This window comes from Artibeus jamaicensis, unplaced genomic scaffold (genome assembly GCF_021234435.1).
Source record: "Artibeus jamaicensis isolate MK-2021 breed Jamaican fruit bat unplaced genomic scaffold, CSHL_Jam_final contig_851, whole genome shotgun sequence".
In the NCBI taxonomy this organism is placed as follows: Eukaryota; Metazoa; Chordata; class Mammalia; order Chiroptera; family Phyllostomidae; genus Artibeus; species Artibeus jamaicensis.
Window position 1 is genome coordinate 12,872,181 of NW_026521986.1, and position 26,686 is coordinate 12,898,866.

General features: G+C 41.6%; 3 protein-coding genes across 5 annotated transcripts in view; 2 read left to right on the forward strand and 1 right to left on the reverse strand.

Moving 5' to 3' along the window:
* The window catches only part of HEATR4 (HEAT repeat containing 4), a 37,042-nt gene extending 25,730 nt beyond the window's left edge, over positions 1 to 11,312 (reverse strand). For all 3 annotated transcript variants that reach the window (XR_008392987.1, XR_005079924.2, XM_053673240.1), the window contains exon 1: positions 11,240 to 11,312. The gene's annotated coding sequence lies outside the window, so the exon portion shown is untranslated. The remainder of the gene's footprint in view (positions 1 to 11,239) is intronic.
* Positions 3,690 to 4,512, forward strand: LOC119035525 (acyl-coenzyme A thioesterase 1-like). Its single transcript, XM_053673207.1, is given in 4 exon segments — positions 3,690 to 3,761; positions 3,927 to 4,212; positions 4,215 to 4,337; positions 4,340 to 4,512. Coding segments are annotated over 4 exon segments (654 nt in total).
* A 158-nt stretch (positions 11,313 to 11,470) lies between the features above and the next one.
* LOC119035528 (peroxisomal succinyl-coenzyme A thioesterase) lies at positions 11,471 to 13,643 on the forward strand. Its single transcript, XM_053673248.1, is given in 6 exon segments — positions 11,471 to 11,717; positions 11,720 to 11,830; positions 12,046 to 12,248; position 12,300; positions 13,038 to 13,456; positions 13,458 to 13,643. Coding segments are annotated over 6 exon segments (1,167 nt in total).
* The last annotated feature ends 13,043 nt before the right edge of the window (positions 13,644 to 26,686 follow it).

The window sequence follows — 26,686 nt, forward strand, 5'->3', positions numbered from 1 at the left end:
TTCCTCTCTCATCTGTGCCCCTATTTAATCTGTTTCCTTCACATAGTTCAATTCCATCTTCCCTGCTCCCCAGATCATGGCTAGTTATCAGCAAATATTACTCTCTGTACAAGAGAACTCTTCAAATCTTGTCTTTTTAATAGTAAAATTCTAGACTTATAGATGATTGGTCTTGAGAAGTCTCCTTGTGAAAATACCTATTTGTCCTGACAGCAGGGAAGATTTCTAGATGTAAGGTTCTTTTCTTCCCCCTCCCCCTCTTCCTCCTCCTCCTTCTTCAAAAGTTTTTATTGTCGGTAATATCTTTAAAGTTTGCATGCAAATCTTTTTTGTATTAAACTTACTGAGGTGGCATTGGTTAATACGTTTCAGGTGTGCAATGCCATAATACATCATCTGTATATTGCACTGGGTCAAGTCTCCTTCCATCACCATATATTTGACTCCTTTACCCTCTTCAACCGAGGTTCTGTCTTTCTAATTGACCTGGGGCTGCGCTATTCAGGCCACTCATACTGATCAGCATTTAGTACCTGGGCTTAAGCTGTGCTCAGACCCTGGGACCCTCACAAAAGGGTGAAAGGGCATGTTCTCTGAGATGAAAAGACTAAAAGACTTTTCAAAAAATTAAATATTAAAACCTTGGCTAAGGTGCCTCGAAAAGATTACACAGAATTACCATGTGATCCAGCAACTACACTTCTGGGTATACACCCAGAAGAATTAAAAGCAGAGCTCGTAGATATCTGTATGCCGACATTCAATAGCAGCATATGCACAGTAGACAGAAGGCGTCCATCGATAGATGAGTGGGAGGTGTTGGCCTGAGAACCAAAGGGTTGCTGGTTTGATCCCCAGTCAGGGCACATGCCTGGGTTGTAGACCAGGTCCCCAGTAGGGGATGAGCAAGAACCAACCACACATTGATGTTTCTCTCCCTCTCTTTCTCCCCCACTAAAAAGAAAATCTGCCCTGGCTGGTGTAGCTCAGGGGATTGAGCATGGGCCTGCGAACCAAGGGATTGTGGTTCAATTCCCAGTCAGGGCACATGCCTGGGTTGCAGGCCGGTTCCCAGCAGGGGACACACGAGAGGCAACCATACAATGATATTTCTCTCCCTCTCTCCATCCCTTCCCCTCTGGAGATGAATAAAATCTTTAAAAAAGAAAATCTTAAAAAAAACGAAAAGAACTAGACAAATTCATGACAGCCACTTCCTGCCCCCAATATGCTACCTTTTATAGTCACTTCTCATAGACGGTTTCTATGCAATTACGTATTACTGTGATAAGTTTCCTGCAGGTACATTAGTTCTTAGCTGGCATTATGAAATTTTAAATTTTAGTATTTTATGGTATTTCATAATGAGCCCTAACACATCTGAGAAGACCAGGTTTCACAGGAAGTAGAAAGAAAGGGGGAAGGAATCGCTACCTCCAGACAGCCTCAATTTAATGTTTAACAGCCCTCTCTTCTCTTCCTTGTGCTCCTTCTGAGAGCACAGTATTAAGTTTTAAAGGTTCTTTGATGGTCACTAAGAAATGTCCGGAGGCTTCTAGGCTAAGGAAATCAGAGGATCAGAAGATTATTCTACAATAGGGAAGCACAGGAGCCGTTACAAAAAGTGATAGAGTAGAGTGGAACTAGAATAAGATGCAGAAGTAAGTACAAGACCAGGCTATGGCCTGGTAGCTTAAGGGTAGCCCAGGAGAACAACTGGGTTGGTTCAGGACACAGATGAACGTGGGCCATGCCACAGGTTTCTGAACAAGGAAGTGTAAAAACACACAATCCTTTTGTTCAAGTAACTCAAGCCTAACTACTGTTTGCCATTCTTTCCTTTTCTTCCTTTTTGTTTTCTTCCTCCCTTCAATTTTATTCATTTTTTTCAAAACTTGGAAGAGGGACTGAAAGGAGATGGAAATTCAATCAATCTACTTGGCTCTTTGTTAGTAGTTGTATCAGGAGTCTTCCCATTTCAGGCAACAGCAAACTCGACCTCAACTGTTAAAGCAGAAGGAGAACCCACTGTCTCATAACTGAAAAGTCACGGGTATGGGCTAGGCTCAGGCACAGGTCTGTTCAGGAGACCAGATGACATCATCAACATCTGGACTCTCTGCCTCACCAAGTTCTACTGATATTTTGCCATTTTGGCTACAATTAAAAAAAGTGGATATAGAAAAGTTAAATTTGAGGGTTTTATTTTATTTACTTTAGCCCCACCCAAGGATATTTTTTAATTGTCTTTAGAGAGAGAGCAAGGGTGGGGAGAAAGAGAGAGACATTGATGTAAGAGAGAAACATTGACTGGCTGCCTTCTTGTACTCACCCCAACCAGGGACCTAACCCACAGCCTACGTGTCTGTCCTGACTGGGAATCAAACCCACAGCCTTTCCATCTATGGGATGCCGCTCCAACCGAGCCACATCAGCCAGGGCTAAATTTGAGTTTTGATTTCACCAAATACTAGCTCTAAGGCTAGCTTCTGTTTCCTCCTTTGAAAAACTGGGATAATAATATCATTTAATTTCTAGCACTTCTATAAAGAATAAACATTTTAAACCAGTCTAGGGTGCTATGGTAGAGGCTACACAAAGAAAAAGACTGCTGTCAAGAGGTCAAATGGCCATTTACAATACAGGATGTTGGCAACTATGACAAGAGCAGTCCTTGCAGAATACTGTAAACCCAAATTAGCCTGGAGGGGACTGTGTAGAGAATGGAAGACAAGAAAGAGGAGAACAACTACAGACAACTTCTCCCCCAAATTTTGCTGTGAAAGAGAGTAAAAAACTATGGCAGAGTGGATGTGGGGTCAAAGAATTGTCATTAAAATATAAGAGGTACTAGAACATGAAGTACACTTACAGGAATGAGCCAGGAGAGAACGTTATGAAGGAGGAGCAGTATCTGTGGGAGCAAGATCTATTAGAATGAGAGTGGACGGAATCCCAAGCCAAGCAGAGAGGTGGCCTTTGATAAGAACAGAGACACTTCTTTGGGAAGCAGGAGGGAAGGCAGAGAACTTGAGTTCATTTGGAACTAGTAGCTTTGGCAGGGGGAAATGAGGAAGAGTACCTACTGGCGAGCTTCTATTTTCCCCATGAAGTATGAAGAGATGAAAGTGAAGGGAAATAGGGGTTCAAGAGGCTTGAGAAGGTACGAGAATGTGCGAAATTGTCTTTGGGAGATATGAAAAGCAAACAGTGAAGTGTGGCAGGGCTCATAGGTAGTATGGATGCATATCTGAAGTTTGTGGTCATCAAATAGAACATTTCTTCTCCAGCAATGTCCATGTACACAAATAGAGGCCTACAGGAAGAAAATAGGTGCATTTACCCAAGGCTATCGCTTTTCCAGGCAAGTATGACCAAAGGAAGAGAGGTATCAGCTAAGGGAGTGATAATAACACTTGAAAGGGAGTGATAATAACAATGAAGCTAAAATCTAAGCTAGATGAGGTGGGAAGTGAACATGAGAGAGATACTGACAGCAAAAAAAGTGGTAGGTGGAAACAGGTAGCACTAAAATGGCCAAACTGGAAGTATGGAAGATGGTGATTAGAAAGTAGAATGCTGGCAGCTGAGATTTTGAAGATGAGGTACTTACTGATGAGAACTTGGTTTAGGTTATGGCAGTGGGAGAGGGTGGCTTGGGTGGGGTAGAGAAAAATATCACTGGAGGTATGAAGGTCAAGGAACTGAGAGGCCAAAGTATTCAGTACATCATCCACCTGGTTGTTGAAGTCACAACAAAGGTGATGGAGAAACTGTGGGAAGGGAGAATAAGAAGATATCCCATGGCTGCAGCCTGTGGTAGAGGGTGGAGCCCAGATGCAGGCTCGGCTCCAACTGACTTCCAATTCTAGGTGCTGCAGTAGGCTGGTTCATGGACTCACTCTTTTCCTCTGTCTTTATGTCAGGTAAAGGGCCCAGGAGTCGGGCTGCTTGAGATTTCCAAAGGAGGTGATCTCTGCCTCTCCATGGCATCGTTCCTGAAGAGCATCACTGCCAGTGTCATAATCAATGGCTCAGTGGCCAATATTATAGGAGACTTACGCTACAAGAGCAAGACCCTGCCCCCGCTAGGTTTCAACCAAAATCGCATCAAGGTAACCAAAGACGGCCTTGTAGACATTTTGGATGTCCTGAACAGCCCTTTGGAAGGACCTGAGAAGAAGAGCTTCATTCCTGTGGAAAGGGCTAAGAGTGCAAATGGAAGAGTGAATTTTATGCTAATGAAGCCTCTAAACGCCTACAGGTCCATGGTAAGCAGAAGCCCCAGATCATCTGTTACCCCGAGGTGGGACACTATTTTGAACCTCCTTACTTTCCATGTGCCCCGCTTCCCTGCACATTTTGGTGGGCAGACCTACCATCTGGGGTGGGGAGCCAAGGGCTCATGCCATGGCCCAGGTGGATGCTTGGAAGCAGCTCCAGATTTTCTTCCACAAACACCTGGGTGGGGAAAAGGGGGTAATCCCACCAAAACTGTACTCTTTTACTTGATTATGTGGCATCTCTGGTGCTAATTAATCTTGGGAACATCTCTTACAATTAGTGTGCATGTGTAGTTTCTTTTAAAGATTTTACTTACTTAGTTAGAGAGGGGAAGGGGGGAAGAAAGCAAGGCAAAGAAACATCAATGTGAGAGAGAAATACCCATCTGCAGTCTTTCATACATGCCCCAAGCAGGGACCAAACCCGCAACCCAGGCATGTGCTCTGACCAGGAATGGAACCAGCAACCTTTCGCTTTGTGGGACAATGCCCGACCAACCGAGCCGCTCCAGTTAGGGCTGTAGTCTTTTTCTTTTCAATAATTACTGAAGAGTTCTTCCCTCCTCACTGTTAAAATGAACTAAGCAATGAGTTTCCAAGATTTTAATAAACTACGTCCCTTTCAGTTGTTTGGGAGGAAAGGGATTCTGCAGAAAATACAATAGATGGAGAGCATTTGAGATCTTGCTCCTAGGCGTATGCCCTCATTTTGGCTCAAATCAACTTTTTTCAATTTTTTATTAAGTTATTGGCGTGATGTTGGTTAATGGGATCCTATGGGTTCCAAGGGTACGTGGCTATGATACAAGATCTGTACATTGCATTGTGTGCCCACCACCCAAAGTCACACCGTCTTTCGTCACCATGTATGAAGCCCCTTCCACTCCTCACCACCACCCTAAATAAACTCTTGTAAAAATTAACAACAACCAAGGGGGGCGGGTCAGGGGAGACCAATGGGGGAAAATTGGGACAATTGCAATAGAACAACAATAAAACAATTAATGACAACAAAAAACACAACAGATAGAAACAGCATACCTTTTAGTCTCTCACAAAACACAAGGCTTGGACTTCCGCCAAGATGGAGGCATAGGTGGATGTGCCGTGCCTTCTCACACAACCAAGTTTAGCGACAACTAAATATTAGCAACAGAAAACACAGCCAGAACACGGAAAATTGAACTTTTCAGAAGTCCGTTAACAACAAATTCTTCAGCCTGACTGGTAAGGGGCGAAACCAGTGGCTGGTGAGCGGTTGCACAGGAGGACTCGGTCAGCCAGACTCAGGCGCGGAATCCAGACGCGCAGAATCCAGGCGCAGGGTTGGACCTAGTGAGCGACCAAGCGAGCCACCAGTCGAGCGACTGCGGGGGAGACAGCGGAGGAGCGGTGCTGCGTGTTGACTGTGGTCGCGCATTTGTGCGCGGGTGGACAGGCAAGGGAGTGGGCGGTTGGACCGGGGCCCAGCGGGTCCCCACGGCAAGCGGCAGTGGAGGGCGCCGCCATTTCCCCGCTCTGACCACGCCCCCACATACAGCGTCACAACCCAGCGACCTGGGAGTCCAAGGCACCGCTTCTCACACTTAAAGGGCCAGAACAGACCAAAAATGTCGCAAGATCTCAAAGCTCCAGAATCTATAGATCTAAGCGATGAAGAAATAGCAAAACTCTCAGACGCACAGTTTAAAACACTGGTCATCAGGATCCTCACAGAACTGGTTGATTATAGCCGACAAATTAGACAAATATATGAAGGCGAAACTAATTGAAATGAATGGAATTGCACAGGACACCCATAGCAATGAAAAGGAAACTGGGACTCAAATCAATGGAGTGGACCAGAAGAAAGCAAATAATGGCCAAACAGAAAAGAGTCAAGAAGCAAGAATTCAAAGAAGTGAGGAGAGTCTTAGGAACCTCCAGGACATCTTTAAACGCTCCAACATCCGAATTATAGGGGTACCAGAAGGGGGAAAGGCACAGCCACCAGTGGAAAACTTATTTGAACAAATAATAAAGGAGAATTTCCCCAATCTGGCAAAGGAAATAGACTTCCAAGAAATCCAGGAAGCTCAGAGAGTCCCAAAGAAGTTGGACCCAAGAAGGAACACACCAAGGCACATCATAATTACATTAGCCAAAATTAAAATGAAGGAGAGAATCCTAGAAGCAGCAAGAGCTAAGGGGACAGTCACCTACAAAGGAGTCCCCATGAGACTGTCAGCAGATTTCTCAAAAGAGACCTTACAGGCCAGAAGGGGCTGGAAAGAGGTATTCCAAGTCATGAAATCCAAAGACCTACAACCAAGATTGCTCTATCCAGCAAAACTTTCATTTAGAATGGAAGGACAGATAAGGTGCTTCTCAGATAAGATCAAATTCAAGGAGTTCATCATCACCAAGCCCTTATTATATGAAATGTTAAAGGGACTTATCTAAGAGAAAGAAGTTAAAGAAACATGAACAGTGAAAGGACAACAAACTCACAGTTATTAACAACCACACCTAAAACAAAAGCAAACTAAAAGGACAGCTAGATCAGGAGTGAAAACATAGAAATGAAGATCTCAAGGAGGGTTAGCAACAGGGGAGTGGGAGGAGGAGAAGGGGGGAGAAGGTACAGAAAATAAGTAGCATAGACAGTAGATAGAAAATAGATGGGGGGGCAAGAATAGCATGGGAAATATAGAATCTAAAGGACTTGAGACATATGGTCATAAACTAAAGGGGGGGGTGATGGTGGGGATGGGGGGTAGGGTGGAGGGGAATAAAGGGGGAATAGAACAACTGTAACAGCATAATCAATAAAAAAAAAGTAAATAGTTAAATAAAATAAAATAAAATAAAATATAAAAAAAAATTGTGGTACATATACACAATGGAATTCTATGCAGCAGAGAGAAAGAAGGAGCTTCGACCCTTTGCAACAACATGGATGGAACTGGAAAGCATTATGCTGAGTGAAATAGGCCAGGCGTTGAAAGAAAAATACCATATGATCTCACCCTTAACAGGAAGCTAAACAACAAAACAAACAAGCAAACAGAATAAAAACAAAGACACTGAAATAGAGAACAAGTGGGCAGTGACCAGAGGGGAGAGGGAAGGGAATTTAAGGGGGAAAAAGGGGAGGGATTTTGAGGAACAAGTATGAAAGACACAGGGATGAGGACTAGGGTGGGAGGAAATGGGAGGCAGGTGGGGAGCACGGGGCGGGGGGGGGGAGCTGGGAGGGGAGAAATAGACAAAAAAGTGTACTTGAAAAATAACTAAATAAAATTTAAAAAATAATAAAAACAAACCCCCCCCCCCAAAAAAAAAGAAAATAGATGGGGGGGCAAAAATAGCATGGGAAATATAGAATCTAAAGGACTTGAGACACATGGTCATAAACTAAAGGGGGGGTAATGGTGGGGATGGGGGGTAGGGTGGAGGGGAATGAAGGGGGGAATAGAACAACTGTAACAGCATAATCAATAAAAAAATTAAAAAAAAACCACACGGCTTTAGGTCTGAAAGGAAAAGTGAGTAACACTGATTAACAGTAACTTGTACATAATGGTGCTCGGTAATTATTTAATTATTTACTATTGTTGAATTTGGTTAGTAACTAACTTGATTTAATTAATAAGTGATTACTTACCATAGAAGAAAAGCACATAATATAAAAAATATTACCAGATTTCAGTTTTTCCTTCAAGAATGGAAGCGAACATCTTAGCTGTAAATTACTAAATTATTACTAGATGTGAGACTACTAAAATTTTTCATAGCAAATATATTTTCAGTTCCTCAATGTCTTCTCCTTGGATGAGTAAGTATTTTCCTAGTGCAAATACATTTCAAGGTATGTTTCTATTTACACATATGGGCCTTTATGATTTAGTTGTTTTGAAAGCTGGCAAAATATTAGATGAATTACATAAGTGATTATTAAAGTAAATAATGAATAAATGAACAAATGAGTATTTATATCACTTGATATAAATAGTACCATAACAGGCTTACTAAACTTTTCTTAAAGCTTAAGGCATTTTTTACTTTAAATAAATTAACTTATGGCTATGATGTTATTTCCTCAATTATCTTTTTAACAAAGCAATTCTTGACATTTCCCCCCTGTAAACAGTACAGTGGAGTTTGTTTAGTCAGCTTGTTCTTGTCTACTACTGCATGCTTGTCACTCAACCCTCGCCATCTGTGTAACGGAAGTGCCGTCTTCACGTTACCCAGGAGGAAACCAAGTCTCAGAGAAGTTCTTCACATAGGAAACACAGAACTGGGGCTCGGTATCCCCAAATCCTCTTTCTTCTCTTTGTTAAGCTGCTTCCCTTGTCTCTGGGCCCTTCATTGCATTTGGACCCAGAGCCATTTGTCCATCAATTGCTGCCTCTTCTCATCCACCCAGTAGAATGCATGTTTGTGTATGTTCATTCCCATTCGCACACACACTGTTATGTTCTGCAGGTGTATCATCACGAATTCCAGGAAAGCCCACCCACGCTCTGTGCAGGATAACCAACTGGGAACTGTGGAGAGTGGTGGCAGAGTTGACCAGCTCACTGGAGTTTTAAGAACTTGTAAACTGTTAAACCAGTATAATTTCTTAAGTTTTTCATAGAAAACTTCTCATTTTCTACTTTCATGTTGAAGTCCGCCAGCGTCCAATACTTTGTTTTTGTTTTTTCTCTTACTTCTATGGTGATATTAACATAGATACTGAGTTATTTCATTTGCTGACTAATAGAAATTAGACAATTCCTTGCCCAGAGTAGAAAAATACATGGTTTCCTCAGACTCACAATCAGCCAACGCTCACTCTGGGGCTTCTCATCTCTGCATCAGTTGTTTAGGGTGTCAGGACAAACTGCTGACTGAGCTGACTGGTGAGGGTATTGTATCCTTCATACTTGATGAGAGATTCATCAGAAATAGGCTCTAGGAACATGACACAAATGTCCTGCCATCCTCACCACTTTGACAACATCCATTTGTGCTCTGTTTCAATTCTTGTTACTATTCCAACATTACCAAAATTTTGCTAGGCAGAAATTTTACCTCTGTCCTCTTAGGGTTTCCCATTGGGCTGGAGAATTAAATGGACATAAAGCAGATTAACAAGAAAAAAAGGAGGAGTAGGACCAAGGGTGGGAGGTGGGGTTGGCTGGGGTGGGGGGAGTGGTGGGGGGAAATGGAGACAACTGTACTTGAACAACAATAAAAAAATAAACCTAAAAAAAAGACAAGACAAGGCATACCAATTTTGTTTTTACATGGACAGAAAGTCTCCACAAGAAAATGAAGAAGTGGCAAAACCTAAGTACTTACATACCAGGTTGATCAGAATGGGAACTGTGGAAAAGTAAAATGTATGGGGAGACTAAAGGAAAAGAAATTATTTTCACAACATCTGGTGCAGCATTCTTCAGCATTAACTCCTGTTTTTGGAGATAAGACTCTTTCCTTCTTCCTAGTAGAGTTTCATCTTAGGGGGAAAAGGGAATAAGGGCTCTTCTTTCACCTGCTATTTTTCAAGTGCCTTTACCTCAAAATAATCAATATGCCAAGATGACATATTTGGGGTAGCATCCCCGAAGCCTCTTCACCTGCCCTGTTTCCAGTGTCTCTCATCCCCACTTGATTTTGAGAACTGAAGATAAACTGAGGGAGAATTTTCATCTTGCTACTATGTGCTTAATTTCTTCTTGTTTCCTAAAATGTGTTTTCTAATGTCACACTCCTTGTTCAAATCTGAAGAACAAGTCTAAAGGTCAACTTCCAACTTCCTTAATTATTTCCAGTAATAGTCATAATTCCTGCTAATCCCATATTTCTTTTCTATGAATTTAAAATTTTTCTTTTCTTGCCCTGGCTGGTGTGGCTCAGTGGATTAAGTGCCGGCCCTTGAACTGAAAGGTCACCAGTTCCATTCCCAATCAGGGCACATGCCTGGGTTTCAGGACCAGGTTCCCACTAGGGGGCGTGCAAGAGGCAACCACACATTGATGTTTTCCTCCCCCCTCCCTTTCCCTCTCTCTCAAAAATAAATCAATATAATCTTTTAAAACTTTTTCTTTTCTTGCTCTCACTTCTAAAAAGCCATCAATGTCATAATGGGTCTCCTCCACTGCTCTCAGGGATACTTCCAAGTGCTTCCTCAGCATACATTACTGGCGGCCCTTTTTATAAGAAGACCTGATTTTCATTCAGGGCTTGCCCTGTGGGCCTCAGGGAAAGCTAACTGCGCTCTGACGCAAAGACAATGAAGGTGATCTGTGTTTGGTTTAGGCCAACCTCAACATTCCATGCAGGGGAAAGTATGTGATTTCAGTCGCGTGGAATTGTCTCTCGCCCACCAAACATGAACAAAGAAGCATTACGCCCCGATTACTCTTGACAGCCACCTTCGGATACCACGAATGGCGGAGCAGGCGGAGAGAAAGAAACAGTTCTTGGTGTCATCACTGAGCGAAAGCAGAAAGACAAAACACACTGAAGGATTCATTCCCATAAAATGCAGTAAAAAAAAAAAACAAAACAAAAACAAAAAAAACCCGAACCCGTTTTTGTTGGAGCAGGGATAACACACCTTTAGGGAAGGGTTTCTGGATCTGAGTGGTTAGGCAGGTACGTTCAGAGTGTGAAATGCGTTGAACTGTATGTTTAGGATTTGTGCACTTTTCTGTATGTACGTTATAATCCACTAAAAGTGTGTGTGTGTGTGTGTGTGTGTTTTACGTTACCCTTTTCCGGGGAGGGAATGGAATTCTTGGGATTCTGTTTAAACTCATTGCTGGTTTCACCACGAATCGATTACTCAACAAGGTTCACTTCCGCCAGTGAGAGTGGCCTGACACTATTAAGTATCCTCCGGGTCCAGCGCCACACCCACGGCTCAGGCTTTCCCTACCCCGTCCCCGCCCGTGTCCCGGAAAACCACCTGCTGCTTTTACCTCAGACGAGTCCCAGCCAACGTGGTCCTCTGCATTGAAGAGCCCAGAGGCCACTCAGCCGCCGACCGCTCAGGGAGCCTGAGAACCCTTGCTCGGGTCCCAGCTCCCGGCGCGCACCCCACAGACTGGGACTGGGTTCCAGCTCCGCCCCCAGCCTCCCCGCTCCTTGCACGGTCTGCTGCCACCGAGTCCTTGTACCCAAGCAGTGGCGGTTGGGAAAAGCCTGTGCGTATGATCGTACATGGCCGGGCTCAGAGGCAGCTTGACACGCTGCGCGTGTCCCTGCGCCACGAGAAGGGCGAGCTCTTCCGGACCCGTGCGCGCTACTGTGCCGAAGCTAGCGGTGAGCTGGACACAACCCGCGCGCGGCCCTGGGCCTCAGCTGGGAGGCGGGGGCCTCCGGCCTGTAGGGCTCTTGAAGCGGGTGGTGCGAAAGCCCTTGTCTTCGAGCTGGAGGTGCTTGAAGGCCAAGGGCCGAGAGAGGGCGTGTCCTGGGCCAGGTGGTGCACCAGCGTGACTTCCTTGCACCCGGCAGGCAGCGGGAGCCGGTGGGCACGGGCTGGGTGTGCGCCGTGCTCTTCTTGCCTCCAGGTCAGCCAGGGTTGCGGGGATAAAGTCATCAATGAGACGCTACCTTGTAGATTTTTCTTCTCTAAAGGAACTTGTTTTCCTTTTCAATAGTGGCTCAAGAGGCTGTTTTCTTCCCTTAGATTCACAGGAACCCACTAAATTAGAAAGATCCCTAAAAGGAAAGCAAAATCTTTAAATTATACGATACCTTCCCTTTATAATATTCCATTCTCTAGGACCTGGACCTTTCCCAGGAATCATTGATCTCTTTGGTCTTGGAGGGGGCCTGCTGGAATATCGAGCAAGCCTTCTGGCTGGCCATGGCTTTGCCACATTAGCTCTAGGTCATTATGACTTTGAAGCTCTCCCCAAGGAGTTCGGCGACCTAAACCTGCACTACTTTGAAGAAGCCCTGTACTACATGCTTCAACACTCCCAGGTTCTCCTAATGCCCTTTATTGTATCCTGTTCCCTACATATATCTCCAGAGGGTGTCACTTTGCACTCACTTGTGCCAGGTGCTGCCAAGCGGTTCTTTCAGAGATTGCTTTTGGAGACTTCCTTGACTTTATGTGACTATTTACACTTTATCTGTCAGATGGATTAATAATGCAGACTAAGTCATAAAATACATGTGAGATTTTATCATAGGAATTATTTAATAACATTAAGTTTTCTTTTGTTATGGAGTTTCTAATTTGTTTGCGTTGCATACTTGTTTTTTTGGTCTTCTGGCAACAGAGTATGTCTCGGGTTTTGATCAGAACTTGCCCACCCATTTCAGAAGCTAAGAATGACATAATTGGATTTTGAAATCTAACTTTGTTTCTGTGAAGTTAATCATTTGCTAACATATTTAGATGGGGTCTGTGGAATACTTCACTTCTTGAAACAGAACATGGTTCCACGCAGTTACCACACTCAAGCATGTTGAGACTGGTTATACCCACCTGAACTCGGCAGGTGCCGTGACTCTGAATTCTCTAGTGAACTATTTTCTGGAATGTGTGTAACCAACTCCCAAACTTGCCAGAGAGTGCAAGATTTATTTGCTGTGTCCAGCCAGATATTCTTTGCTATGTGGGAAGAAACTTGATCACCTTAGTTTGATTCTCTTGTGCCCAGTTCATAAATTAAAGCTAGAGGCACACCTAGTTTCATTTAGAAAAACCTTCTTCTGTGTGGTGGGTTCTTGGCCCTTCAGCCTTCTCCTTTCCCTTCTTCCCAGTAAAGGACCCAGGTATTGGCCTTCTGGGCATTTCTGCAGGGGCTGATATTTGTCTCTTTATGGCCTCATTTTTGAAGAACATCTCAGCTACAGTTTTCATCAATGGATCTGTGTTTAGTACAAGCAGAGCCATATGCTACAAGGAGACTCGCATCTCACCACTGGACTACAGTATGAGGAAAAGCAAGATACTTTTCTCAGGCCTCCTGGACGTTGTGGTTGTGCTGAATGATACTGTAGGAGAGTGTGACATCCCCTACATGATGCCAATAGAGAAGGCTCAGGGACCTATCCTCTTCATTGTTGGTCAGGATGACCATAACTAGAGGAGTGAGTTATTAGCCCAAATAGCCACTGAATGGTTACAGGCCTGTGGAAAGGAAAGACCCCAGATCATCTCTTACCCCGGGACTGGGCATTTACATTGAGCCTCCTTACTTCTCCACATGCCCAGCTTCCCTGCACATTTTAATGAAAAAGCCTGTGATGTATGGTGGGGAGCCCGGTGCTCATTCTAGGGCCCAGGTAGATGCTTGGAAGCATATTCTGACCTTCTTCTGCACACATCTTGTAGGTACCCAGAAGGGAGCATCTCCCAAGTTATAATGCATTGGTCTGTGCTTGACATGAGAGATATAAGATCAGATTCTAGTGTTTAATAATCTTATGTGAATCAGTTGTCCCTGAATGATGTCAAATTCCTATCATTGGTATTAATGATATATTTTAGGTATCTTTTTATTTTAAAGATTTTATTTATTTTTAGAGAGAGAGGAAGGGAGAAAGACATCGGTATGTGGTTGCCTCTCACACGCCCCCTACTGGTGATCAGGCCTGCGACCCAGGCATGTGCCCTGACTGGGATTCAAACCAGTGACCCTTTGGTTTACAGGCTGGCACTCAATTCACTGAGCCTCACCAGCCAGGAATCTTTTAGGTAATTTTTTGGAGTAAGTTATTTTTTCACTAATTTTACTAATGTAACACATGTTTATTGTAGAAGAGTCCTTTCGAAGGTATATAACAAAAAAGTAAAAAGCATCTTCACTGTTAAAATTTATGTTTTACTCTAGATATTTTTTCTTTTACTTAACACTTTAAGCTACAGATGAAACATAAAGTTGAGCAAATACTGAGTTACTTTTTCCATCACTGGTAGAGAATGACCAACCAGGGTTTGCTATCGGCTCAGCCACTGACAGCAGGGTAGAATTTTCATTGGCCAAAAGTGTGCAGAGAAGTGTTTCTTTTTCCTGTATCATAAGGTTTTGTGTGTGTGTTTCACTTACAGCCATGGTCAATGTTTTGTACAGTGTAGTGGTTAGACAATTATATAGTTTACAAAGTGCTGCCCCAATATTTCCAGAATCCACATACATAGTTATTATAATATTATTGACTGTATTCCCTATGCTACACTTTATTTATACCCCATGTCTATTTTGTAACTACCAATGTGTACTTCTTAATCCTTTCACCTTTTTTGCCTAGTCCCCTAATTCCTCTCCCCTCTGGCAACCATCAGTCGGTTTTGTGTATCCAGGAGTCTGTTTCTATTTTGTTGTTTGCTTATGTTGTTCTTCAGATTTCATGTGTAAGTGATATCATACAGTGTTTGTCTTTCTCTGACTGATTTATTTCACTTACATAATACCCTCTAAGTCCATCCATGCTGTCTCAAAAGGTAAGATTTCTTTCTTTTTTATGGTCAAGTAATATTCCATTGTATATATGTGCCACAGCTTTAAAAATATTTTTAAGATTTTATTTAAGTTTAGAGCGAGGGGAAGGAAGGGAAAAAGAGAGGAAAAGAAACATCAATCAGTTACCTGCAACCCAAGCATGTGCCCTGACCAGGAATTGAACTGGCGACCTTTTGGTCTGCAGTATAATGCCCAGCCCATGGAGCCACACTAGTCAGGTCTGCACCACAGCTTTTTTAGCCACTGTTCTATTGATGGGCACTTAGGATGCTTCCATGTCTTGGCTATCTTAAGTAACAATGCAATGAACATAAGGGTGCATATATTCTTCCAAGTTAGTGTTTTGGGTTTCTTTGCTTATATACCCAAAAGTAAAATCAAGAAGTGTTTATATATTTTACTAGAATGGTCAACAACAATACAAGTCGTAAAATGAATTAATTTTCTAAGACCAGTGAGTTGGGAGACAGCCTAAAAGTCAGGTTTCTCTGAGGTGTATCATGTATATGATAGAGAATTTTTGTGACCTAACGCTGTAGATGTAGTACCTTATTATCAGAAAATAATAAACTTTACTTCCTTTACTTCAGTGTTTTTCCAATGTTATTCACTACTACCTACAGGAAAAAAAATACATTTTACATTGTGACCTAAGACATATGCCCTTGTATGTATGTTTATAATTGAAATTATTAAATCACATAAACACACCTTAATTCCAGACCATTCATAACTTGGTATATAAGCTACATAAACTGGAATTAGGAAACTGAACTCATTTACACAGTTTATAATCAGTATTGTCTAAAGGCAATTATCTAAAATTAAAAATAAAATGAAATTAGTAAGCTCTTATTGAAACATTGGAAATGTTGGCATTTGAGCTGCCTGTCACTACCAGAACTGGTAAGTAGAGACAAGGATTGGATATTACTGGCGCTTTATTCAGATGGCTGGAGATCTGAGAAGATGGCAGGTTAAGTATCCTAAAAGACCATCTTATACTTTATCTCAAGATGACCTTTTTTATGAGCATAAAAAAGTAGGTAAGGGGTTTGGAATTCAGGGCTATTAAAGGTTAATCATATAAAAGCTGTAGTCCTGCAATTTTCCTAGCATCCTCTCATCTTATCCCTGTTCTGGGCTGTAGATGTCTCTCCCTGGAATACAATGGCTCAGATGCCATCTTGACCCCTTGCAGTCCTCCTAGGACACAAAGGTCAAATTTCTTGTGTGTCTTTTGGAGACAGGGTGGGTCATACCTCCAGTCTCTGGAACATAGCTTTTTACATGCATTCATTATTAAGTTTATTACTTATAACTGAAAAGTTAAAATTTTCCAACTCTTGAGTTCCCCATCATTACTACTGGAAACAACATATCACTCAACACATATAGCAAAATGCATTCAGGAGAAGCAAAAAAGATGAGTGATTGTTGATGACCCACTTGTTTCCTCTCTCCCCCACATACCCATTAATAAGACCTGATGATAGCGCCTCCTTTGAATTATCTCCAGTCTAAACCTTGCCCATAGTTCAGTGTAGGCACTCTTTTTTTTCCTTCTACTTGGTCTGGTAGTTGAACCTTTTCCTGAATCATCTTCACTCTGATGCCAAGATAATTTTCCTAAAAAAAATTAGTATGCTTATCCTTAAAATCTCAATGATCTGCCTCTTGCTCTTCTTAGCCACATCTCTCACTGTTCCCCTCTTAAAACACTACACTCCCAACAGGTCAAACTCCTTGCTTTTATACAAGCTGTCCCTTTCTCTGTGACTCTCTCTCTCTCTCTGACCCACAACACGTACTGTTGAGCACTGTGTCCCTGGTTCCCCAATCTGTGTTATATGTACCTGCGTATCACGGCTCCTATGACATGTTTGTACTTGTTATTGGTCAGTTTTTCCCTCTAGACTGTGAGATCCCTACAGATCTAAAGGCTATCTTATTTAATTTTTAATCCCCAGCATCTAGTACATAGTAGGTACCAATAAATTTCTCTCAAATGAATTGATTTTTTAAAAGTATAGTTAAGAGAATGAAAAATCATAGACTGTGAAAAAATCTCTGCAAAGCACATATTTCGTCAAGGACTGGTATTCAGAATATACAAATAACTCTTAAAACTCAACAACAGGAAAAAATAATTTAAAAACAGGCGCAAGATTGGATACCTCATGGCAAATAATCTCATGAAAAGATGCTCCAACACCCTATGTTATCAGGGATTAACAAATTGAAACAACACACCTACTGGAAAGACTAAAATCCAAGACACTGACACCAAGTATTGATGGAGATGCAGAGCAACAGGAACTCTCATTCACTGGCAGCAGGAACACACAGTGGAACAGCCACTTGGGAAGACAGTTGGGCATATGGTCCAGCAATTGCATCCTCTGTTTGAACTCAAAGGAGCTGAAAATTTGTGTCCACACAAAGACCTGTTATAAACATACCTGTTATAAACATACAGATGTTTATAGCAGCTTTATTCATAATTGCCAAAACTTGGCAGCAACCAAGATCACCTTCAATAGATAAATGAACAAACAAATGGCAGTACATCCATGCAATGAAATACTCTTCATCAATAAGAAGAAATGAGCTATCGAGCTACAAGAAGACATGAAAGAAACTTAAGTGCATGTTGCTAATGAAAGAAGCCAATGTGAAAAGGCTATGATAATGCATTCTGGGAAAGGCAAAACTGTGGAGACAGTAAAAAAGATTAGTGGTTCTCAGGGGCTGAGGGAGAAGAAAGGGAGGGAGGGACAGATGGAGCACACAGGATTTTTAAGGCAGTGAAACTATTCTGTGTACACAGCGATGGTGTAGACATGTCATTACATATTTGTTAAAGCCCAAAGAATGTACAACACTAAGAGTGATTGGTCCCCAATGTAAACTATGGACTTTATTTTTTATTTATGTTTAGAGAGAGAGGAAGGGAAGGAGAGAAACATCAATGTGTGGTTGCCTCTCGTGTGCCCCGAAGTGGGGACCTAGCCTGCAACCCAGGCATGTGCCCTGACTGGGAAGTGAACCAGTGAAACCTTGGTTTGCAGCCCGCACTCAATCCACTGAGCTATGCCAGCCAGGGCGACTTTAGTTAATACTATATCAATAATAGCTCACCAAGTAATAAATATGCCACACTTAGGCAAGATGTAAATTATGGGAGAGGGTATGTGTGTATATGTGGGGAGTGGCAGTAATGAGAATTCATTGTATGAGAATTTTATTTATTCATTTTTGAGATTTCTCTGTACTTTCCGTTCAATTTTTTTTAACCCTAAAACTATCGTGTCACAGACACAACAGCATGGTGATTACGGGGGGAGGGGGTTGGGAGGAGGCAGAAGACGGTTTAGGGAGATAAAAAAGATGAATGATTATTTGTTTTTAGACTACTCGCTGAACTTAAAGTAGACTGAGGCAGAAATAAGAAAGCTTGTAAAATAAAAAATAAAACAAAAATAATGGCTATTAATAGAAAAGAAAAAAAGACAGGGTTCCTTCTCTGTAAAACACTATACAGACCCTACTAACTTGTGTGTCTCAGTTGGTTGGGTGTCATCCTGTAAAGCAGAAGATCACTGCTTCAGTTCTGGTCAGGACACATGTCTGGGTTTCAAGTTCATTCCCTGGTCAGGGTACATATAAGAGGCAACCCATTGATATTTCTCTCTCTTTCTCCCTCCCTTCCCCTCTCTCCCTAAATAAATCAAATATATTTTAAAAAGATTTTATTTAGTTTTAGAGAAAGAAACATCAGTGTGTGGTTGCCTCTCGAGTGCCCCCTGCAGGGTACCGTGGCCTGCAACCCAGGCATGTGCCCTGACTGGGAATCAAACCAACAACCCTTTGGTTCCCAGGCTGGCACTCAATCCACTGAGCCACACCAGCCAGGGCAAATAAATAAAATCTTTTAAAAAAATTATGCAAGTAATGTGAAGGTATTTTAATCTAAAATGAAACTAGAGGATGGGAAATGGAGAATCTCACACATGCACTCTCAGAAGAAGAGACCTTAACTGAAATACTGATTTCCTGCAAAATACCTCATTTTCAGAAGACTTGCCTCCTGACTAGTGAACATTTGCCAAGAATCCTCCCATCCTCAAGCCAATGATCTTACTGCTTTGGTGCTGATTAGACTTCCCTTCCTTTATATTCCTTGCCTATAAATACGACCCATCCTAAACTCTCAAAGACTTGCCTGTGTTTCCTGAATTGTAATTCCTCTGCCATTTTTGAATAAACTGAATTCTTGGTCATTAAAGCTTGCCTTGGTTTACCTACTTTTGGGGGCTGACATATAAAACATCTTTAAGATATCAGTAGTATATGGAATTGGCAAAGGAGCTGAGAGAGGGACTCCTTACCATACACTGTTGGTGAGAGTATACTGTACTGGTGCATGTTTAAAAATTGTAACCCCACCATGTAGCTCAGTTGGTTAGAGCATTGTCCCAATACACCAAGGTTGTGGGTTTGATCCCCAGTCAAGGCACATACAATAAACAACCAATGAATGATAAATAAGTGGAACAACAAATGAATGTTTCTTGCTCTCTCCCTTCTCTCTAAAATCAATAAGCAATTTTAAAAATAGGTAAAGCACATTAGCTATAGCTTTAAAAATAATAAAATATATACATTATTAATCATTTTATTAGGAAATTAAAAATTGTGGTTTCGTGGTGCCTAATTTTTGTTTCTAAGTTGACTTCACCATTCCAAAAAACCTATAAACCATGTAAGTGCAGCATAGAATACTGAATGTTGCGGTCCAGCCACAGCTGAGTCCAGGGGCTCCGGAAAGGTGGGTAAGGCGTCTGCGATGGGAGATGGATGACAACACGACTCAGAGGACAGCGAAGCTCTGTTCCCTTTATTGCAAGTACAAGCAGGTTTTCGTATTTTCATTTTGCCTAACATTTGCGGTTAGGCGAAGCAGGAAATTTTCTACCCGGATATTTTAATGGGTGGAGGTGGGTCGTGGCCAGGGAAGCCTTTTCTGTGATATGTCTTCACCCTCATCGGCTGCAGTTCCAAAGGTCATTATGGACAGCAAACACAAGCATACCCTCTTCCGCAAGTTAAAAGTTCCACAGAACCCTGCCAAGTGCCATCTCTTAGTAGATCCAAATAAAATCTGAGGGTAAGGTGGCTTGGACTCTTTTGTCTGAAAGTGTTTTATAATTGGAGTATAGAGTAATACATTAATATTTAGAAAATTATAGGTAAACATAGCCAACAAGGTTAAATTTTGGGTGGGAAGAACTCATGACTCCCCCTTTTTTTGTTTTTAAGAAGATTTTTAAAAGTATGATGAGCCCATTCTACAATTGCCTGACCAGTTGGATTGTAAAGTATTTTTTGTTTTACGTTGAATATTCTAATGTTGAAGAAAAACTTGAGTGGAATGAGTAAGGTATCTAGGGCCATTATCAGTTTTAATTTGTTGATGCTATCTTCAAGCCAATGGGCTTGAATATTTTTTGTAGATTTTCTTGTTAATTAGATGCATGTAAAGTGTCAGAAGAAGTATCAATAGAAATATGAATGTATATGAATTTTTAAGGAGAGCGTAATGAATGACATCTGTCAAATTATTTGAGAACTTAGTCTTTGAGGATTAACTCTTGTAAAACGAGGACATCCTTTAATAATTTGAAAAACGGTTACATGTCAAGGGCCTTATGTGACTTGATTGAAAACTAATCATTTTCCTCTGGGACTAGAATAGCCAGTTCTTTCTCAAGGAAATGATCAGTGTTTACAGGTACTGAGTTAAAAAATGGTACTTTGTTTTCCAGGGAGAAGGGCTAGTTCCCCCAGGGAGACAGTACACATAGATCTCAGTTTTATAATAAAAGTCACAGTTCTGGCATAAATAAGGAGGATTTTTAATATTTCTTTAACATGTCACAGTTTTTATTTTATTTATAGCATGTTTTAGATTGAAAAATTTATGAATACATTCATAACTTTTAGAAATAGTTTTTTTCTCATTTGGCAGATACATTTATTTATTTATTTATTTATTATTTTTGGTTGTTAATTCTTGTTGATTACTGCACGGAGGGAGGGGGAGATGCTAAGCTCCACACCTCTTGTTCTTAGGACTAAAGCAGTCTCTGGGCCTCCAGAAGGAGGATTCAGAGTGGTTAAAAGATACATTTTCTCATTATCTTTTTTGTGTGTGCTTTTTATTGTCTGAGGGAAGTGAGATTTTTTCTTTTTTAAAGAATTAATTTAAATTCTTTCTGAGTAGAATCTTTATGATGTAACAATATTAGAGATCTCATTTTATTTACTGAAACATTTTGAGACTGAGATGTTATTTTTAATATAGAAATAAAAATAAAATTCAAGCAAACCAGTATTTTCAAATTAAATCCTCCAAAGGAGGGAGTGAGACACTAGTCTTTATCTCACACCACCTGGTGCTGTTTCAATTTCTGCCTAACTTTTCTTAAATAACTAAGTCTAAAGATCCCTTATCAGGGAAATATTTAGCAGTTTTAAAAACTGCTAAATTAGTATAAAACATTGCTCTTATTCTTTAGAGAGCCCATACTTGTTGTTAAAAAGTTTCTTTTTTACTTTTGAATTTTGCCATTTCAGATTCTGCAGCCCATTTTAAACTTTAACTAATTAGCTATTGGGCAGTATAGTGTGGTGGGTCAAAAATGTACTGTTGGTGAAAACCATCAGGGAGGGTTGCCTGGTATCCAGGGTACCCTAACCCCGCTATGGGTTTCAGGTTTTTCCCACGTGTCTAAGACTGCAAGGGGGGCTCAAAGTGCCAGGTGATCAACCTTTATATTGCGCTCCCTGATCGAGCTGAGAGTTAAATTATTGTGATTGGAATTTTTTTTGAAACCTCTGCATGTCTCAGGGATTGACCCCGGACACCTCTGCAAGGCCTCTACTCACGTAGGGATGCTTGAGATTTTAAGCCAGAGGGAGGTATGCCTCTTATCTTCAGTGGGACACTCATAAATAACCCTGTAACTAACTCTGAGTTTTCAAAGCAATCTTCGGGGTCCGGTTGAAACCAAAACACTCATTTATTATCTGTTTTCTTGTTCACAGGCAGGCAGAGGGAAAAGACAGAATCAAAAGGGCTGCAAAAAGCAGCTTTTAAAGAAAGAATGCACAGAGGCGCTTATAGAAAAAAACTATTTGAAAGGAAAATTCATTGCTCTCTGTCTCAAGCCTACCTCTCCTTGTGTGGCCTGTCACGAGCGGCTTTTATTTATTATGAAAGGAAACACTTTCATTTTGTGGGTCTAAAGTGTCTCGTATGAGATTCCAGAGAGAGAAAATGTCAACAGAGATATCCTCAGGCCCATGGTCAGAACAGTATTGCTTAATAATATCACCAAACTTGAACCAGGTATCTATATTAACTGTGAACTCTACTGGAAACCAAGGGCAACATTCTTGTGCAAAATGTGGGAACCTACCTATTTGATGAGTAGTAACTCTTACACTTTTCTTATTAAGCATATGTTGAATAATTTCAATAAAGGGTCCTCTTTGTTTAGACTCAATATGGCTCATGATTACTCGCCCTTTTCATACTTAGCCTATTCTGCTAAGGGGTCTGCAGCACCCAGACAGTGAGAGCCTTATCCTCACTGAAAATATATTTGGGGGTCTTACCTTCAGGTCCCTGTTCGGGTGCCACCTGCTGAGGTCCAGCCACAGCTGGGTCCAGGGGTTCCTGAAAGGTGGGTAAGGTGTCGGCGATGGGAGATGGACGACAACACGACTCAGAGGACAGTGAAGCTCTGTTCCCTTTATTGCAAGTACAAGCAGGTTTTTATATTTTCATTTCGCCTAACATTTGCAGTTAGGCGAAGCAGGAAATTTTCTACCCGGATATTTTAAATCAGACAGTTAGAAATAGCTGTATGTACAGAGTTTGAATGTCTTATTGTTTATTAAAGTTTTCAGAATTTGCCATGGGGCAAAAGGATACGCTAGATTGAATAGAGGTTATAGGAAATTATTATAAGGCCTTTGTGATGTCTAACTTAGCTATCTATTTTTTTTTGTCTAAAATGTTTCTCTATGTACTATGGACTCTGACTCCCTGGTAATTGTTTCTACGTGTTTAGTTTGTAATAGCTAACCAGCTTTTCTTATTTCTTTGCCTGTCTAATTCTAATTGATATATATTCCTATTCAAGATAAAGGAGGGGCTGTTACTCTAACAACTTTTAGACATTCAGGAGCTATTTCATTAGAGGGGATTTTATTCTCTGATCAAGGAATTATTTTGTACAACTTCATTGGAATTATGCGAATCAAATGAACCTGAAATACAAGTGTCTAACAATCCCACCACCTTTTGATCACATGAGTTCTTATACGGGAACAGTCAGAGATAATTTTTTACTCGGGTTTATAAACACCTTGTTTATACCATTTTGGGGCATGATTCAATAGTCTGGGGAGAACTAGTTGTCCCTTTAGAATTTTCCTCAAAGTTAATCATTGATTCACTTAGAGCCTCTTTCTCCTCAAGGCCTTTTCCTATGGGAATCAGGGTACAATGTAAGACCATGAATAACATCAGCAAGGAAGCTGCTAAGAGCAATCCCCCGAAAATTACCGCCCCCCCTTTGTATGCCACGTTCTCTTCCATAAAGATGGATTCCTTGAATTCCTTCTTTCCACGTCTGGACCTTGTCGGACAACATGGTTGGAAGAGGACGTGGCAACTGAAGATATTGAAAATATTGAAGAACATTAAAAAATACATGCTGTTATCAATATTTTACATTTTTAAACTAAATGATATAGAAGTATAAGCAGCTCTAACTTAAGTCTAATTGGAGGGAGAGTTCTAGAGAAAGAGGAGAAAGAAATGGGGTTGAAGTGGTGTTTGAAGGAACAACGGCTAAGAATTTTCCAAAACTGACACAGGACACCAATTCTCAATTTCAAAAAGCTCTATAAATCCCAAACAAGATTTTTTAAAAATCTACATTGAGACTTCATGAAGAAATTAAATAAAACTGATAAAACTGAAGTCAAGAACTCAGAGATAGCCCTGGCCTGGTAGCTCAGTTGGTTAGATGTCATCCCCATATGCCAAGGTTGCAGGTTCAGTCCTCCATCAGGACACATAGAAGAATCAACCTATGAATGCATAAATAAGTAGAACAATAAATCGATGTTTCTCTCTCTCACTCCCTCCACCCTTCCTTTCTCTCTCTCAAATCAATATATAAAATTTGAAAAAATCTAATAATAATGTCCTATGGGGTTAAATAAGACAAGATAGACATAAAATACATGAAAACAAAAGCATATCAGTTAGGAGGGGACGTGATTGAGTTTAAAGTGTTCTCTGGGCCTTGCTCTGGCTGGTGTGCTCAGTTGGTTGGAGCATTATCCCATAACCAAAAAGTTGGGGGTTCTATTCTTAGGGCGCATACCTAGATTGCAGGCTTGATCCCAGGTTGGGATATGTCAGGGAGGCAACCAATCAGTGTTTCTCTCATCCCCCTTTCTTTCTCTCTAAAATCAATAAACTTTTTTTTTTAATTAAAAAAAGTGTTTTCAGGGCCTTGTGTTGTTTAGAAAGAAGAGGGAAATTTTGCTAACTTGGGACCTTGGTAATTTAAGCATTTATGTCTAAATTTCTAGATTGACCAATGAAAGGCTAAGGATTACACCTTCTACACTCATTCCCATAGGGTGGGAGCTGAATGACAGATGACAGCAGCAGCAATGTAGCTTTCCCTCTCCAGCGGTCATTAGGACAGCATGGAGCAGTGTTTCATTCTGTTCCTACAACAGTTGCTTGGTCAGACTCCCTGGTCATTGCTTACTGGTGATTTAATAAAATTACAAAAGTAACTGATGGGCCTGGCTGGTGTAGCTCAGTGGATTGGCCTGCAAGCGAAAGGGTTGGTTCAATTCCTGGTCAGGGCACAGGCCTGGGTTGCAGGCCAGGTCCCCAGTAAGGGGAGCACTAGAGGCAACCAAACATTGATGTTTCTCTTCCTCTGTTTCTCCTTCCCTTCGCCTCACTCTAAAAATAAATAAATAAATAAAATCTTAAAAGAAAAAGTAATTGATGTAGCACCTGAAAGAGTTAGTCTCTCATACTCCCAGTAACAGCCTGCAACTACAGCAAAACTCTTGGCAAACACTCAACTCAGTGACTCCCTGACTCCCGCAGTTCAAAGTTCTGGGAACTGAGCCATGAGAGACCTCAGCAGGATAACGATGAAGTTGTTTTTGTATCCAGACAGCAAGTGGCTGTTTTGAAAATTATACCTTCCATTTAACTTAATCTCTCTGAATGTATAGGGACTTCCCTTAAAGACGAAGAATGTGGTCCCTCAAAGGGAGAGCTATGTAGCCCTAATGTCCTTTCTCTCTAGACCTTTACATGTGCCGTTAAGGGGCACATATGAGAACATGCCAAACCTCGTAATTCTTATTGTGGCTGACTCTTTTGCAGACTTAGGCACCCTCTGGTAGGTGGCCTGCACAGTACCTACTGCTTTCACGGAGGTCTAAGTGCAGAATTCCCTAGAGGAGGGAAACTCTTGAACAGCCAGGCCAGACCTCCTCCTTAACTGCTTTCCCCTCATGTGCCTGGGACCCCTGGGACCCATTTCTGTGCCTCTTCACAGTGGGCATCAGGGGAGGGGGAGGGAGAACTATTAATAAAAAATGAAATAAAATATGTTGCAGCTTGCCCTAAACAGTGTGGCTCAGTTGCTTGGAACATCCCAGAAACTGAAATGTTGCTGGTTCAATTCCTGGGTACATTCCTGGGTTGTGGGTTCAGTCCTCAGTTGGGATGCATATGAGAGACAACCAGTCAATGTTTCTCTCTCACGTGGATGTTTCTCTCCCCCTCTCTCCCCCTCCCTTCCTTTCTCTCTAAAGTCAATAAGCATGTCCTCAGGTGACGATAAAAAATAAAATATGTTGCCGCTGTTACTTTAGCAAGTGAAATGGGAAAGGCTGATGGAGTTCTAAGACAGGGTCACCTTCTGGTATCTTTTTGTTCACTTTATGAATATGTATTGAGCCTCCACTTGTTGGACCTTTTCCACGTTCTCCATCTACCCTTCTCCATGCTGCTCTATATACTCCAGTAGGCTGAGCTCTATGGTTAGGTGCAGCCAAAGAAAAGAAGTGGCTGTTACGAAAACTTGCAAGACAATTTGAGAGGAAGAGGAGGGTGAAGTCAAGGTTTTTGCTCTCACCACTTCTGCCGCCTCACCATGGCTCCCTGCCTCCCTCTATAAAGGCTACAGCACGTGCCAGGCAGCCCTCTCCTCTTGAACCTTCGGACCCAAGTTTCTTCACCAAACCTTTGTTTTTTAACCTCACCCATGCCTTTGCAAATAGTCCCTTTAGGAAACGCTCCTCAAATTATCCTATTGGAAAGTGCCGCTTTCTTCCTGCCAGTAATTTGATACAATTTTCACACTGACACTGCCCATGACCAGATTTGTGAGTTGAGAAAGAAAAGTCACTGAGCACCTGCTCTAAGTGTATTGATCGTAGGCAGTATTTCTATATGTGTTGGCCTATGTGGCCATCACACAAACATTTCACAGATAAGGAAACTGGATTCACTGTCCTAGTTATGTAGCTTGCTAAGTATCACCACACTCTTAAGGAGCAGGGTCAGACTGGGACATAGGTAGGTCTCACCCCTTAAACATCTACCTGGTCTGGAAGCTGGTCTTAGGTACCCTTAGCTCCAGGAAGAGGCTTGGTAAAGGACTAGGGATAAGGGAGGGATCAGGACTATGTTTCTCCACTGATCCTCCGAATTACTAGTGTTACAGATTTTCGACTGTGCCTGAGGTCGGTGCCCCTAACCGCATCCCACCCCTTCTTCAATGGTCAACTGTACACATCTGAGATGCTTTTAAAAACTCGATT